Source organism: Parambassis ranga, chromosome 1 (assembly GCF_900634625.1).
Source record: "Parambassis ranga chromosome 1, fParRan2.1, whole genome shotgun sequence".
Taxonomy (NCBI): domain Eukaryota; kingdom Metazoa; phylum Chordata; class Actinopteri; family Ambassidae; genus Parambassis; species Parambassis ranga.
Window position 1 is genome coordinate 11,668,742 of NC_041022.1, and position 16,683 is coordinate 11,685,424.

The 16,683-nt window shown below is 40.7% G+C and overlaps 1 protein-coding gene across 8 annotated transcripts in view; it reads right to left on the minus strand.

Annotated features, from left to right (window-relative positions):
* Window positions 1-16,683, minus strand: part of ank2a (ankyrin 2a, neuronal) — a 63,216-nt gene that overhangs the window by 40,109 nt on the left and 6,424 nt on the right. For 2 of the 8 annotated variants that reach the window (XM_028431501.1, XM_028431251.1), the window contains exons 2-19: window positions 9,691-9,792; window positions 5,537-5,635; window positions 4,585-4,683; window positions 4,379-4,477; window positions 4,106-4,291; window positions 3,842-3,865; window positions 3,406-3,414; window positions 2,823-2,921; window positions 2,404-2,502; window positions 2,186-2,284; window positions 1,879-2,076; window positions 1,699-1,797; window positions 1,497-1,595; window positions 1,289-1,387; window positions 916-1,113; window positions 726-824; window positions 489-587; window positions 69-266 (exon numbers count right to left, since the gene is read on the minus strand). In XM_028431501.1, the coding sequence (XP_028287302.1) occupies window positions 69-266; window positions 489-587; window positions 726-824; window positions 916-1,113; window positions 1,289-1,387; window positions 1,497-1,595; window positions 1,699-1,797; window positions 1,879-2,076; window positions 2,186-2,284; window positions 2,404-2,502; window positions 2,823-2,921; window positions 3,406-3,414; window positions 3,842-3,865; window positions 4,106-4,291; window positions 4,379-4,477; window positions 4,585-4,683; window positions 5,537-5,635; window positions 9,691-9,792 (2,004 nt within the window). Of the gene's footprint in view, window positions 1-68; window positions 267-488; window positions 588-725; window positions 825-915; window positions 1,114-1,288; window positions 1,388-1,496; window positions 1,596-1,698; window positions 1,798-1,878; window positions 2,077-2,185; window positions 2,285-2,403; window positions 2,503-2,822; window positions 2,922-3,405; window positions 3,415-3,841; window positions 3,866-4,105; window positions 4,292-4,378; window positions 4,478-4,584; window positions 4,684-5,536; window positions 5,636-6,063; window positions 6,420-9,690; window positions 9,793-16,683 lie in introns of those variants that run through there. The other 6 variants (XM_028431816.1, XM_028431415.1, XM_028431742.1 and 3 more) reach the window with 5 other exon arrangements.

The window sequence follows — 16,683 nt, forward strand, 5'->3', positions numbered from 1 at the left end:
TAGAGTGTCAGTGCAGCTGGTTTGAAGTTAACATGAATAACAGCATTAAAGCTGTGTTTCTGTGTGACCTTGGTGGCAGTGTTGACATGAGCTCCTTTGCCCAGCAGCAGGCTGGCCATCTCAGCATGTCCTTCCTGGGCTGCCAGGTGTAGAGGGCTCACTCCCTGCTTGGTCAGGACATTGGTCTCCGCTCCGTACTGCAGCAAAGCTAAAGCGATGTTTGTCTGGTTCTTTTTGGCAGCGATGTGGAGAGGAGTGTAGCCATTCTGGACACAAAAGAAAGTTAGCAGTTAAATATTGTGATAAAAAAAAATCTATAATTGAAAAAAGGTTGCAGAGCATTTGTCTCCCTCTTCAGGCAGTGACAGTAATTACACAAATGCTGCCAACATGTTAGTATAATGGAGATGACAGGTTACAGAGCCTTGATGTGTCACATGTAAACAACAGTGTGAGAGTGTGTGAAATATTTTTGTCTTTTGTCTAACCTTTGCAGTAGCATGAGGCGATGCTCCTTTATCCAGCAGCAGCAGAGCCACCTCTTGGTTGTCATAATGAGCTGCTACATGAAGTGGAGTAAGGCCATTCTGCAAGAGGAAGCCTCTGGTTTAATGATATTTCTGTTATGGCAGAACCTATATTTCAAAATGAATATTATCACCCTGAAATAAACTCAGTAACCCAGCCTGGTTTTAGATTTGCCTTTATGTATATTTTGGGTTCACCTTGCCAGCATCATCAAGAAGAGCTTTTCGTTGAAGGAGAAGTTTTGCTACGTCAAGACTTCCATATTTTGCTGCTACATGTAACGGAGTGAATCCTTTCTGTAGAGGTTAAAGGGAGAAGCATTAACATTATCATACATTTTAAAATTGAAAATCTGTCTGTGTGCATCAGAATCTATCCTCCACGCACCTTGGTGGCCATCGAGTGTGAGGCTCCAGCCTCCAGTAGCACTGCAGCTGTCTCTACCTGGCCCTCTCTGGCTGAAATGTGCAGAGGAGTGTAGCCGTTGGTCGTGGAAGCGTCTGGGTGGGCCATGTGCTGTAGCAGTAGCTGGACAATGTCTGTTTTCCCCAGACGGGATGCAATGTGGAGCGGCGTCTGATCCTCCTGTTTGGGGCAGGTGTGAAAGTGTGTAAGCAGGATATAGAGTACCTGAAACTAGAGCGAGAGCTGAGCCGTTCAACATGAGCCATGAGTATGTGTATATCACGGTGAATGAACTGCACTTATTTAATGTAAACATAACAGACAGTCATTATGTCATGACTGACTGCTGACTCACCCGGGCCATTGCATCCACCAATGCTCCGTTTCTCAGCAAACAGCGAACCACTTCCATCTGACCTGCTCGCGCCGCCATGTGGAGAGCTGTCTCACCCCGCTGATTATGCAGAGACAGAACATTTACAAGCATTAACACACTGTGGTGGGTAAAAACAATATGTAGTAAGAATAGCTGCATCTAACAAGCTGAATAAATTAGTACTCACAATGTTACGGACATCAGGAGAGGCTCCGTTCTGCAGCAGGAGTAGAACAATGTTGAGGTGACCCATGAAAGCAGCTACGTGGATGGGTGTCAGACCAGACTAGGATAAGAAAGAGAGTTATTAATGTAAGTTTACAGCAGTGAGAAAGACAGAAGTGTCTACTTCCACATGCTTTCCTGAGCCATTAAAAAAAATATCTCACCTCAGTAATCGCCTGGATGGAGGCGCCATATTTGATCAGCAGTTCCATCACCTTCACTCTGTTCTTCTTACAAGCAATATGGAGAGGAGTAAACCCATTCTGGTGAAGAGAATAAATCACAGTTTATTACTGACCAATTACCCTCAATGTAATTTGATATTTCTCAGGAACATTTCTTACCAGTGCTCTGGCATTAGGATTGGCTTTCTTGTCTAGGAGTAGTTTGGTGACTCTGTAGTGGCCGCAGTGAGCTGCAACATGCAGCGCTGTGAGGTAATCAAGTGTGACATCATCAACAGGCGCCTTGTGTTGTAGCAGAAGTTTCACACACTCGATGTGGTCTCCCTGAGCTGACATGTGCAGCGGAGACAGTCCGTTCTGAGCAGATGAGAAGCAAAGGAATGAGAAAAAGAAGGGAATATAGTTTATTGTTATCATTTGATTTCAATTCAATTCTGCATAAAGAACAAAGAAAACCATGTACCACCTTGGTTCTGGCTAAAATGGGGGCGCCTCTCTCCAGCAGAATTTCCAGTGCTGGGTCATGTCCACTCCGGGCTGCACAGTGTAAGGGGGTCAGACCATCCTGTGAGACAATATACAGCTAGTTCACTCATTCACAAAAACGTTATTGCACAAGATCCCGAGAGAAGTGATGCTAAGAAAGATTTAAATGTTACTTCGATTAATAAAAAACAGTCTCACCCTGGTTTTAGCATCTATCTGACCCCCTCGGTCCAACAACAGGGCTACCATGTTGGTGTTGCCTCTCTTGGAGGCCACATGAAGAGGCGTTATCCCATTCTGACAAAGAAAACCAAAAAAAGGAAGGTTAACTTGATAACAAATACTGATCACATTTTATTCAGACAAGAATATTGTGCATTATGAATGAGTGTTGATGTAACAGATATTGCTAGATTATGGTTTATTTATATTTTGGAATTTCTTTAACTTGTTGGCTGAGGTACATGTCATTACTATAGGTTTAGATTAAAAGTAATGATGGAAAACATGCTTTTCTGCAGAAGCAAAGTGGAAAAACAGCCACATATTTCAAAGTTTGAATAGAGTCAAATAGAGACAGAAGAAAACTTTGCTAAGAACAAGAATTGTGGCTGTACCCTGGCTGTGAAGTCAACAGCAGCTCCTCTGTTCAGCAACAGGGTGGAGACATTCACGTTACCATAGTGAGCCGCAATGTGCAGAGGGGTGAACCCACTCTGTTTAAGACAGACAAGGAGAGAACAGGGAGGAGAGTGAGACAAAGAAAGAAAGAAAGAAAGAAAGAAAGAAAGAAAGAAAGAAAGAAAGAAAGAAAGAAAGAAAGAAAGAAAGAAAGAAAGAAAGAAAGAGAAAGAAAGAAAGAAAGAAAAAGAAATCTGACTCTACTGAAGCAGTATTATGATGAGGTAGCATGCTGAAAAAAAGTCATGTTGATGTTAGAAGAAGCATGAAAAATTAGTGTATCCCAAAATAGCAAGTGCAATACATAATGCATGCAAATCCCTGTAATCCAGCCATGCTTACTAAAAAAAATGGATTTTTTTTATCCTGGATACAGAAAAAGGTCAAAATAAAAGAAATTCCCAAATACATATAAAACTACTGTACAAGTGGGCTTGAACGAATGTGAGTCTGCTTGGATGGACAGATGGACAAAAGCTATTTATCTACAGTAAAGTCGTAGGTTGGTTCACTCCTTACCTTCCCATTCTGATAGACATGGTGCAATTTAATTAAAAGACAGAGTTAACTTAAAGATCGTGTTTCAGAGAAGAAAAGTGTCAACATGCTCAAAAGTATACATGCTGTTATGCAGAGAAAAAAACACAATAAACAGAAACATCTGATCGCAATGAGTGTCTTTCTAAAAGCAAAATCCTGTTACACATTTTAAGAAGATTATTCATTGTCACTTAAACAGGAAGTATTAATACAACACGGTGAGTTTTAGTGTCAGCCATGCAGTGTGTACAACAGCATAGTGAGCACCATGCATTTATATTAATGGTACACACTACTGACATGCAGGATTTCCCTTTGTCCTTTAAGTAAGAGGAGGATCAGGACAAAAGAGCTGAAAGAGATGGTCAGAAGTGACAAAAACAGAATCAAGTGAAGAGGTAATAAGTCTGTATACCTCTGTGGTTCTATTGACCATCATCTGGTTAGGATGCATAGAGAGAGAGAAGGGTGCAGGGTTGTTAGGGAAAGACTTATCACAACATTCATATAAAACACAGGGTGAGATTATAAGGTCAGAGTATTAGAAAATAAAACGGCAACAACAAGGGAGCACTCACAACTAGTCATTAAAATAAAAGACACAATTATAACCACAGTTTCCTCCATCCAGCCATCCTTTTACCACCTTCATCACTTTCTCCTTGTTCCTCTCCCTCACCTTGGACTGGACATCAGCATTGTGGTCATTCTGGAGCAGCAGGGCAGCAGACTTGGTGTCGTCCTTGCGGGCTGCAATGTGCAGGGCTGGCAGGCGGACCTTACCCTTGGTGTCATGCTCCAGCAGTAGAGACACCACTGAGTTGTGTCCCTGCTGCAGAGCGATGGCAAGCGGAGTGAAGCCATCCTGAAAGAAAGAGGTTGAATCCATTTTACAATATTTATCAGATTTACATAAAAATGGAACACAAATGTATTTTATACACCGACTTACTTCTGTTGCGATGCTTTGGTTCCCGTCATTTTCCAGCAGGTATCGCACCACCTCTAAGTGATTCTCCTGGGCTGCCATGTAGAGTGGAGTGAAGCCGTTCTGTAGAGGAGTGCACACACAACACACAGGATCAGATACTGTTTTTTTTTTTTGCTCTGTTAGTTTGTTGTTAGTTAGTTTGAATGTCTCATCCAATGCATTCTCACCTGTGACTGAGCATTGACATCTGCTCCTCTGTTCACCAACAGTCTGACTACCTCTTTTTGTCCAGCCAGGGAGGCAATATGGAGGGCAGTATTTCCTTTCTGTGGAGGCAAACAAAACAGGAAGATGATCACTTATTAGGTGTAAACTTGAGCCTGGTTGTCCTTCCTGGAAGACGGTTGAACATTATAAATCCTGAATACCAGCTGTTTGACCTGCTGTGCGCTGACAGGACCAGCAGAGCTTCAAGGCATTGACCACTACACAAGATACATTACAGTCTCCTTTTCAGGGCCATTTGGACGTCATATGTTTTGCACTGGTGTATTTGCTTATACCTGCGTTGACTTTAAGGTGTTATGGTAATGATTAATACCAAGAAAGATACTCATATCAATCCAAGGGCACAAGTATCAGGGTGACAGAATATTTTGACTGTTGCTGGGTGTTAAAGCAGATGCATAAGACATTCACAGAGTCATATAGCAAGCAGCTTGCCAAGCAGCTTGCCAAGCAGTGCACTACACACTCATTCCTCTCTCTCTCTCTCTCTTTTCCACTAAATGTAGAACACCTGCAGCATGTGCAATCCAATTAGGAATCCACTGTGACAACTTTATAAGCTGAAAAGCCTGGTTTCAAATGTGTCACTATATCAATACATTTTAAATGTCGCCACTCAAAAGAGAAACTTTTTCCTTTTTTAAATCACCCCCACGTCCAATATCGCTCCATGAATCAAGTTACAAGAGAGGAGTGATTTACATCTGACACCAATGCATTATGATGAAGTGAACACTGCTCGTCCTTTCTCTCTCTGTCACTCACTCTCCTCCCTGCTTCCTTCCAGCCTTCTTTTTGCCCTATATACAGTAGCTTCTTCCATGTGTCACCAAAGATGGAGAATGTTCATCCAAACTATTTTAAAAAAAACAAATGTGTGTGTGTGTGTACCTTGGTAGAAGAGTCAACAGGTGCTCCTCTCTGCAGTAGTTCCTCCACTAAATCCTTGTGGCCCTCCTTAGCAGCCAGGTGTAACGCATTGAGACCATTCTGGAGAGAATGGAGAGAAGACAGATGTGATGATGTGATACAGCAATTACTACAACACTGCAAGGTGCCTTAAACATACATACCTATTTAAATTTAATATTCCATATAAACGCATCCTAATGGTGTGAATTGTTTAAATCCCATCAGAAAAGCAAGGGTTAAAGTTTGTGAGGAAGTAAGTGATGGGATGGGAGATATGTTTTCATCCAGTACCTAATTCCCTTCAAGCATGTTCTGTGCAAACAAAAATCTCAGATATATCACACAGAGTTTAGGGTAAGCAGCAGCACAAGAGTAGAGAAGACTATATGTGTATACACACACACAACACTACTAATGTGTTCATATAACACACATCCTCTGAGACAGACATACATATATATATATATATATATATATATATATAAACACAGAAACGAAGAATTCACCTCATCTTTTTCTTCTTCCATCCTGCGTGCTGTGTACTCAGACTGAGGTAGTATTGGCAAACCTGCCATGTTTTTATGCTTCAAAATATCTCCAGTTAAAAAAACAAATAAAAAATCACCTCTTTACATGGTGTCTCTTTCTGTTTGTTCTGCTCCTTCAAATATCTCCTTCTAAAAATCCTTTTTTTTGGTTATCTGTACTTTGCCTTCCTGGATGGTTCTCCAACTTAGGTTTTCTTTCACCTCCTGCTTCAGAACAAAACTTTCTAGGTCTGTTTGCTGTCTTCTCTTCTGTCCCCTGTAGACTCAGTCAGGTGGATTACAGAGAGAGGAACTCTGCCTTTTAGCTTCAGAGGCTCTCCTGGCACTGATATAAAAGAGGGCCTTCCAGAGTGCACGTATGACATGACACACACACACACACAGAGGGTCTCTCTCTTGGTCTCTGAGTCGCCAAATGTCAAACAGCCAAAGGAGTGTCAGGTTTCTGCACAGTCATAGAGGGTATTTAGGACACAAACACAAACATAGAAGCTACTGAAAATGTCAACCTTTCAAGAAGAAGAAAAAGTGCATCCTCAAAGGCCACAGTAAGCAAGTGAATGTCAGTTGAGTGATATACATGATGTGACTTTAAAAAGGTAAAAATAATACTAGAGTAAAATAAATTATGTACAAAAATAATATTTTTCTGTATCCAACAGTTTTCCTAATTAACAAAAAAAAAAGACATCTAAAGAGATATCACACATGAGTGATTATTTTACATATAATACTGTTGTGATGTATCACCACCATAGGTTTAATGGTATGTTTGTTAATATAAAAATTATTACAGATAACACAGTCAGGCAGTCAGTCAGTGACATTTTCACGGTATCGCCGGCAGATGAGGTGCGACGGCGTCCGAATGGGAGATGCTCTTTAATGACATTTGAACAAGAACACACATGAGTGTCAGCATGAAACACCTCGAACGAAAGGGTGGACTCACTGACATAGCAAAAAATAAATAATAAAATTATGCAATCTTATTAAAGTGATTGAATCGCATTTCACTTATTATGTATTCCAGGAGACACAAGCAAAAAACCAACAACACACACACATACATGTGTATACACACAAACTGAGATAAATCTCCTTTTCCTCTGAGCCGAGCTGTAAGTGAAAGCTTCAATTAGCTAATGGACGTCCAGCCCAACACAGCGATCCCTGACAGTTTGTAACTCCCTGCTGGCAGTGGAGGAGCTGCCTAACTCCATCCACTCCACAATCATATTCATGCTTGTTTGACCGCTGTTATGGTCACACACACTGTAGGCTGTCACAATATCGTGTGTGTGTTTGTGTGTTTTATTGGGTCCAAGTGTCAGCGGGGGATGACTGCTGCGTGGCTAAAAAAGAGAAAATAATGTAAATGCATGCAGATTAAAGAGTAATATCACTCACCAAGGATTAGCATTAAGGTAGATTAGAGGGGAAGTCTGTCCTTTAATTGTGAGTACCGGTACATGGAACCAAACAGATCACACACACACGCACACTTCTAACACACACATAAACAAAAAGTATCCCTGATTCCCACCTCAACTCCAAAATGAACAAAGGATTCGGGATGCACATGTTTCTGTAAAAAACATGTAAATGAGGTTATCTTTGGGTATTTGTCTCATTCATAAAATCTATGCGACAGAGAGTCCAGTCTGACTGTTGGCAGGCTAGTACCTCACTCCCTCTCTCTTTACTATCTTGGACAGCCTTCTGCCTTAGGTGTCTGACTCTGGCCCTTACTGCTGTTACTGCTTTCTAGGACTTGACTTCAGTTATTAATGAACACACAGCTGAGAGCAACATCCAAAATTGTGGTTTGACTTTCCAGCTTCTCCCAGTGACTCTGCAAAGTCTTAACCGCAATACCGTTGGCCCTTTATATGTTAACTAGATTACACTGTTCATCTTTGTTATTGCTCTTATCATCAGACTCCACTGACTGTAGTATTACCATAGATAATTCTGTAATTGTATGCAGAGTGATTTTCCACTGATGTTGTCATTTCCTTGATCGGATGTTCTGCTCATCACGGCTAACACTGCACCGTTATATTTCAGCGACATATGGCATCATATCTGGGTTGATGCCAAATGTCACATATACTAAGTCAATGCTACTAAATGTGATTAGACTCTAACAACATAACCATTAGTCAGGATTTACTTTATGATAGTTATGGTGGTAGCCATGATAATATGACAATAACATGAAGACATATTCATACACTTTAAAGCTCTGAATTCAAACAGTGAAAAGAATTACACAAACAGGAGGATTAGAACTTTTTTTTTATGCGTTTTAAGTTTTTCCTGCAGAGGCTCCACCATCATAGTCTTAGTTGTTGCAGTCTTGGCTACAACAACTCCTGTTCTTGCCACAGACACCGCATTTAAAACACAGATACACCTGCTAATGAAGGCAAAGGGCTAATAAAGGCTAAGGGCTAATTATACGTGTGTACACTTTTGTGTGTGTAAAAATCTCACCTCCTCACATACAAACACACGCCTGCACAAATGTACACACACTACGTGAGGGGATCACTGGGATATATATGAAAATGTCACTCGACATTTTTGGTCACCTGACAAGGTCTCAGATTTAATCATCTGACTAGAAAAACTATGAAGGGCAGGGCTCTCCTGTTGCAGGACAAGGAGTGTGTTTGTGTGTGTTCATATATGTATATGTGCACAGAACAAAAACAATGGTGCCCATGACAACAAACAGCAGTGTTGGAGTTGCCACTCCCCGACCACTGACCAACTACAGCCCAGAGTATAAATAGATACTGTTAATTTGATGAACAATTAAAAAAGGCCAACAGCAATGACACAGAAGAAAACATGATATATGCAATCCTCCTCGTGACTGCTGTAAGTCAAACTGACATAGTTAGGGCAGAGAGGGTGGGCAGAGCTCTAAGTATTCCCCTCCTTCTCCTCCTCAGTGGAATGTGAGGGTGTGTGTTTGTGTGTGGTGGGAGGGGGGTTGAGAACAGCTGTCAGACAGACACATCAAATGCTGGTAAGATTGGAGGGAAGAGTGGGTGTGGTGGAGGAAAGGGGGGCGGGCAGTAACAGCAGATGAGAGGGATGGTTATATGAATGTATATAAAGGAAGGGGTTAACAGGTTAAGGTATGCGCTGACCTAGCTCAGCTCGGTGATGCCACCATGACACAGCAGGGAGACAGCCAGCTTCAGCAGGTTGGACAGGCAGATGTAGCTAACAGCTTTGACCTATACTGAACTGACAGCACCAAGACCTGTATTAACTGTATATTAACGGGAATGTGCTCAATTTAAACTGATGTTTAATGGACAGAAGAAAAGCCGAAAGGTACAGAACCTGTTCATCTGCTGATGAGATCATGAGAAGGTTTGCAAGACTTAATGCTAAATCCTTCATGACTTTGTGACCCTGCAGTATCCTCTAATACTGTATGTTTAGTATCTGAGCGTGGTGATAAACATAAGAAAAAAGAAATTCAACAAAAATACACATCAGACACGACAACAGTAATAGGAGTGTTGATTAGCTTGTGCTAAGGCTGGTTCTAAAGCTTCTTACCTGGTTACAGGTGCTGATGTCCACTCCATTTTTCAGGAATTCAAGGACTTTGTCAATGTTTCCCGCTCTAGCAGCCCGGAGGAAGCTCGTGTTACTGTCAGACTGGAGAGGTGAAGACAGAAATAGGATAATGTTCAGAAACAGAGAAACAAGAATGTTTTCTATCTGCAGAATTATTAAATGGCAGGTGCAATGTATGATTAAATAAATAATAATTTAATTATTTACACTGAAAGACTGCATCTATGATATATAAAGTTTTTTTTCACTTTTAAATTCAGTATCAATTCTTTAATATTGTTTTTGAATGCATATTTGTTTGTTGGACTACACACGTTTGCAATAAAAACAGCACTAACACTGACAATTTAGAAAGTGTTCAATGTTTTCATAGACGTCTTCTTTTAACGTCGATGTAAGCAATTCTAAATTTAACCAAGACATCAAGGCTGCACAAAGCAGCTGCAATGCACACACACACAGTCATGTTTTCATTTCTTCTTCTTCTTACATGCAACAACTTGATAAAATAAAAACTAATATTCGTACACAAAGTTATGGCACAGACGCACAACAGTTCATAGTTTTTCAGCAATTTTGAATTTAAAGCTTGCAGTAAAATTCATAAAATTGTTAACCTACTTCTGTTTCTCTTTAAAGGATGTAACTGTAGAACAACTTTATCCTTATGGCCTTTTCCGCTGAGTGGGATTCAATATCGTCTGTAGCCACTCCTTTAGACAACCTTTCACTGTAGCATAACTCATAAGAGCCATAAATATCACTCAAAGCAGCATGGGAGTTTAAACCCTGTAGTACTTTAGGAATTTTAAAAGCTGCAAAGAACAATTGATTTGTTTTTACTTCCCTAATTATTTTTCGTTTTATCAATTAATTAATTATTGACTCGTTTCATAGTTGACCAGAAAATGTTAAATACCAAACACATTCCAAAAAATTTTCCAGAGATTAAACTCTGTGTATGAACTTAATGTCAACATTTTTGCAGGTTTCTGTTGGCTGTGTGAAACAGAGAGATGGTTGACAAGATTTAACTTCTTTTTAATGGGGTTAAGGCATTAACACATCAGTCACACACCACTGGGTGTTAACTTGTGAGGCCAACATTACTCAACCGCCCTCTGCATGTCAGTGATGAGAGCACACCCCTGATTGTAGGATCAAGGGTCAAACCTTCTTGCACAAGATGTTATCACACAAACTACAGAGATGAACACACACACACACGAAATCACACTCCATCACTGCAGCTGAAAACACACGCTTTTCCAACTCTTACCAGAGGATCATCAACAGATCCAGCAGCTCTGTAGTAGTCAGTGTGTTGGCTTAAGTCATTGTCGCTCCCACTGGTCTTTAAAGCTTTATCTGATCCACAGGTTTTACATGATGCTGCATTACCCATGGCTGCTTCCGGAAAAGGTGTCAGAGCTGTACCTGAACACTGAAGCTTGCCTTTACTCACTGGTAATGTTAGGCTCCATCAGGCTCCAATCCTTGTTATCTCTCATTTCACGTCCATCATACTTTCCTGATTACTGACCATGTCAATCCATCTTGCACGCATGCAATCAGATGCATCAAATCTGTACCCACATTTCATCAAAACAATCATCTGTTCAGTCACTGTTCTATGCTGGCCCCTCTCTGGTCCCTCTGAGCCTTTGACCAACTCCTCAGCCTCAAACACCTTTGACACTGTCTCCCTCTGTGCAGCCAAGAAACCAGTCTGCTTCCTCCACCTCTCTTCTCTCTCTGTAGGATAACAACTGCGGCCATAAACATTTAACCCTTGCCGTCTCTTCTATTTTTACCATTACAGACCTACAGTTCTGCCACCAGCCCCTTGCTGTGTGTGACCAGGGTGGGGAACGTGACAGCTGGGTTTGAGTCTGAATGTAGACTGCAAGGCCTGCGGTGCTCTCCAGGAACGCCAAAGGGTCATGATAGATGGACAGGCGAACACTCAGATCAACCCCAGTAATTTAACTTTCCCTCACAACCCCCCAAAAATATTGCACTAAGCATACTAAACACTCTTTTGCATGACGTGTTTAAACATTTAGGCCAAAACTGTACCCCACCCATTCTAAAACATTACGCTTTCTTCCTGCTCTTGCAGGCTAAAATAATTGATTGAATAATAGCAGATAATGCACAAGGATGGAAGAGAGTGTGTATGGTGAGATCATTATGCTGCATTGTGGTCTACAGTTACCTTACTCATCAAAAAATAAAGCACAGACCATCCTGTCTGAACTCACACTTTGATGTAAGCAGGTGTGTGTTTGTGTATTTCAGTGGGCTCTCACTCGTGTGCACGTCTCGATCATCTGTTTGCTGAGCAAGCTACACTAGCAGAGATTGGATTGATTGAGAATCAGCTGTAATCTCTGTGTCTGTACAGGATTTGTGTAGATTGACCTGCAGGAAGTCATGTAATGAAGGATACTGGATTATACACTGTAGTCTGTCCAATGATGTCTGCACTTAATGCACTGGATGCACTGAAATCAACTCAGCATCATGTACATCTCCTTAACAGCTTCAACTTCGTTACTAAGTTCCCTCTATAATGTGTGTAAATGTGGTGTGTACTGCTCTAAAAGTGCATAATACACATAGTGTCCACACTAGTAGTTAGAAAACCTCACATTTCTGTTAGAAATTACACTACACACAATTTCATATCCACATTTCTTCTTTCTTTCACACACACAAACTGTACTAATATTAGTTGCAATATATATTATGTATGTTTATATATGTATACCTGGCGCTTCCGCTCTGCCCTTTCCCGCTGCCGTCTCCTCCTCTCTCTGGCTTTCTGCAGAGCTCTGTACTCTGGATGCTGTTCAAGCTCACGAGCTTTCTTCAGATGTGCTGCAGCATGAGCCATGACTTTACCTTTTTACTCTTTCAGTCTTAGAAAAGTTTAACTTTGATAACTTTCATTTGTCCTTGTCTAACACATGGACACTTAGCACTTAGCTTAGTTAACCTTCAAATTCTAAACTTAGAGACTTAATCTACAAGTAGTTTAGGCTCTTGCTGCATTAGCATGGTGCAAAAATCTGAAAATCTAAATTTTCCTAAACTAAAAAAAAATAAATGCAACAATCAAAAAGATGAAAAAGTTTTTTCTTTCTCATTGCAGGTTCCGCAGTTTTCCTGTCTCGTAACCAGAAATCCGCCTATGTTCCTCCAAAAGCAGCAGCTGTATCACATTCACTCATAAAAAAATGACCCACACACATTCATTTGCACGAACATGACTAAGGCAGATTGAAAGGGCTAACCCATCCACTCACAGAGCTCATACTCCTGCACACACAGGGAATGACCCAGTCCAGATGTACAGGCAAAACCCTACTGCATGTGAACAGATGTGGCTGCACAATGTGTGTGTGTGTGTGTGTGTGTGTGTGCTCATGTGCACGTGCATGCATGTGTGTGAATGTGGTGTACAGTGACAGGAAAGTGTTTATTGTGTAAGGGGTTTAAGGAGGCCAGCTGACTGCTGCAACCCCAGCTACACTGTCTGAAAAAAGGCTCTCCATTCAGGGAAAGAGGGACACATGAGGCGAATGAAAGGTTAATGGGTGATGAGGTGGGGGAGGAGGTGGATTAGAAGAGCAGAGCTTAAGGGAATGGGGGAAATTTAGTTCTGTTCTTATACGATCCACTGTTAAGAATGACATAACAGAATGGGGTAAAAGGATTTCATGGTACATGGTGCATTTAAAAAGGTAGGAAAACAGGTTTTTTGTGAATCAAGTAGAAGTTAATTGATTTCTATGTGAACATGTGGGATGATGAACAGGGGTACATGCTGTCCTTTGGTGAGAAAAAGGGAGACACCACTCATTCCAGGAGGGGGGCAGTGAGCAGCACAGCAGCTCCCAGTCACCTACACGGTTCAGCGTGCCCACCCCCTGCAAAAGTGGGTCGGTCTGGATCTTAACTGCACTGCACCCTGCACTGGCACCAATGGCTGATGGGATATAATTTGACAGCTCGGGCATGTGAGTGCTCGTGTCCACCACCAGCAGATGGGTGTCAAGGTCTCTCTCTGTCAATGCAGCTAATGTTAGGAGTTTGAAATTTCAGCACCAGGGACAGGGGCAGAATCTCACACCTCTATTTCTGTTCACACATTCTGCCCGATATGTTTTCACAGCCTCAGTCAACAATAACAGCATCAGCCACATTGCTTTCTGCGTGTAATCATGAATGGGACAGATATGCTGAATCACTCCACACTGTAATACGCTCTAAAATGTTCCGCCGCACTGTGCCTGAGTGCTTCATTTAGTCCCCCCCCAACCCCCTCGACAAGCCTGCTGTTGGAAAGAATGCAGTTTTCCTGCGGATGTACTCTGCACCTCTAGCTCTCTCTGCTGGTCAATCAGAGAATAAGGCTTCTTATTCTGACACAGTACTGATGTAATAAAAATACTGACATTTCCTGTTTCCTGATTGGATGGATCGAAACAGTGATGTCTTCAGTAGGAGAGAAAAGAGGTTTATAATAAAATTAGATATTTATACAGCTAGCAACTACACTTTACCTTGTATGTGGATGAAGATTAGATGACTGACGGTGATGTGATGTTTTTCTCCTGATTTGTTTGTCTGGAAATTGCAATTTTACAGTGTTGAGTGAAACACAGATCAAATATTTGTTTGTTGACTACTGGTGGAAAATTTAATCTGTGCTCATGAATAATGAATAAGTCAGACAGTGGCAAACACAGACAAACACAGATATGGACATTATACCTGGTACTATACAGTATATGACACAAAGATCATTTACCAGAAACAGTGTACACAGTGTACTACAACCTGACTTCTTTGGTTTTATAACAGATGAACAGATGAAATCTATAATCATTGATTTACATGTTAGCCGATCCACAGAATGTGTACTGTCTGTAATCATATTTGCTTGTGTGCATATACAGTCTGTGTCTTTATTAATAGTAAGAACTTTTCAGTGTCTGATCATCAGTAAAGGGTGATCTGTTGCCTCTATTGATCCATTATACAGGATAATGGGGATTAGGAGAATACATTATAAACTGTGTGTGTGTGTGTCCATTTAAGAGTCAGATTACACTGACAGGAGACCCCCAAAGATAGCTAATGTGAACTCGCGTTTCTATTGGTTTAGTGGGATCTCGTACGTATAGGAGGGTTAATGGTCTGCTTTCAATTTTATAGATCCAGAGGCTTTTATTTGGCCCATTAGGATTCTATGATAGACAGATATTGGAGACGCAGAGACCGGAGCACACTATCTGTTCAAGTGCTTCAAAATGTAGATGATGTCACACACACATCATCTACATTTTGTCAGACACACACATACTCAAAGACTTTTTTTACATATTAAATTGACAGTGCATGTACTCATTAGTTTACATTTTTAACCAACACTGTTTATTCCTGTGTACCAGAACAAGCCAACTAGCAAAAACAGAGATGGCGTTGGAAGATGATGTCTACAAGGGGGCAGTTCACACACCGTTAACACTCTAAAATCAATGTAGTCACTTGGTTAAATGAATTTTCTTGATGAATGTAACATTAGATTGCTCTTCGACACGTTAACCAGATCATTTAGCTACATGCCAGCAAAAACAGTTCCTGTATGATCTGTCAATATGACTGGTACCAATATCAAAATAGATTGCCTATGCCAGGAATACATTACAGGACAATAATTTCTGTAATGCAGCAGATGAGGTAAAATAAACATTGTTTCTTTAACATATCCCTGCTCCTGTAAGCTCTTATTTGTTGTGCAGGTTGTTTTGTTTGTAGCTGTGTTGTTGTTCTTTATGAGAGGCCTGCCTGCTAATGGAGCTGCAGCACTGTAAGTTCTGTCAGTGATGACTGTCTGGCAGCACATAATGCATTTAATGGAGGAAGGATCTCTCTGTTTAAAACAAGTCATCTGAAGCTTATACATTTTTAATGACAATTTCCAATCCGCCTCCTTCCCTCCAAACTGCTCCTCGCCGAGAAAAGCCAGTTTTTAATTTATGCTTACATTTGTTTGTTTGATTTAAGTGATGCAATATAATCATGAGTATGTATCCTGGGGAGTGAGTGACTTCCTGACAGTAACACAGAACATGGTCTACTTCTCTTTACCTGGAAAGCCAAATTGTGCTTTATTAATTTTCCACTACTTTTACAGTCACTGAAAGATTTATTTATTTTTTTGCCCATGTCCATTAAAACTCAGAACGAAGCTGGCACAACATCAGTCATCTGGAAGAGGATTTGAATATATTAGAAATAATGGGGTGAACAGGAAGAGTTACAATCTATATATATATAAGAAGAGCTCTTCCGAGGTTTCAGTCATTATAGAGCTGCATTATCAAATTATACATTGTAAAAAAATGTCTGCATTAATCAATATGGCTCCAGGTCTCACTTAAAGTACAGACATGTGGGTGGTAAAGAAATTAAAATATGTATTTCTCAAATTGAGTAAAGTTAATTTAAAACAGATATGTTTTACTTTACCTTAGCCCATAGTAACAGTCAAAAATGTGGAGGATATTATTATTTCACAAATCTGTGCAATAATAGGCCTGTACCACATTTAAGCTCACACACACAGACAACCTGCTCACTATTTCCCTTCAGGGAACTGACGTTATAGACCCGGCGCCACATGACTGTAACATGAGACAATCAACAGTGCAGTTTCACTACCTGCTTGATTACATGTTTATTACTGGTGAACATATGATACGAATGGTATGTTCCCTGCTGAGGAGCTGTGCTGTGTGAGTCTGCTCAGTAACTGAGAGTTACTTCATGTAATTTTCTACAGGTAGGCTCTTGGTGAGTTGCTAATCTGTAAATTATGTCTATTCTGTTTGTGTTCTCATACAAATCACAGAGCAGAGGCAGTAATAGATTGACTCTGATATTATTTAAATGTCAAGT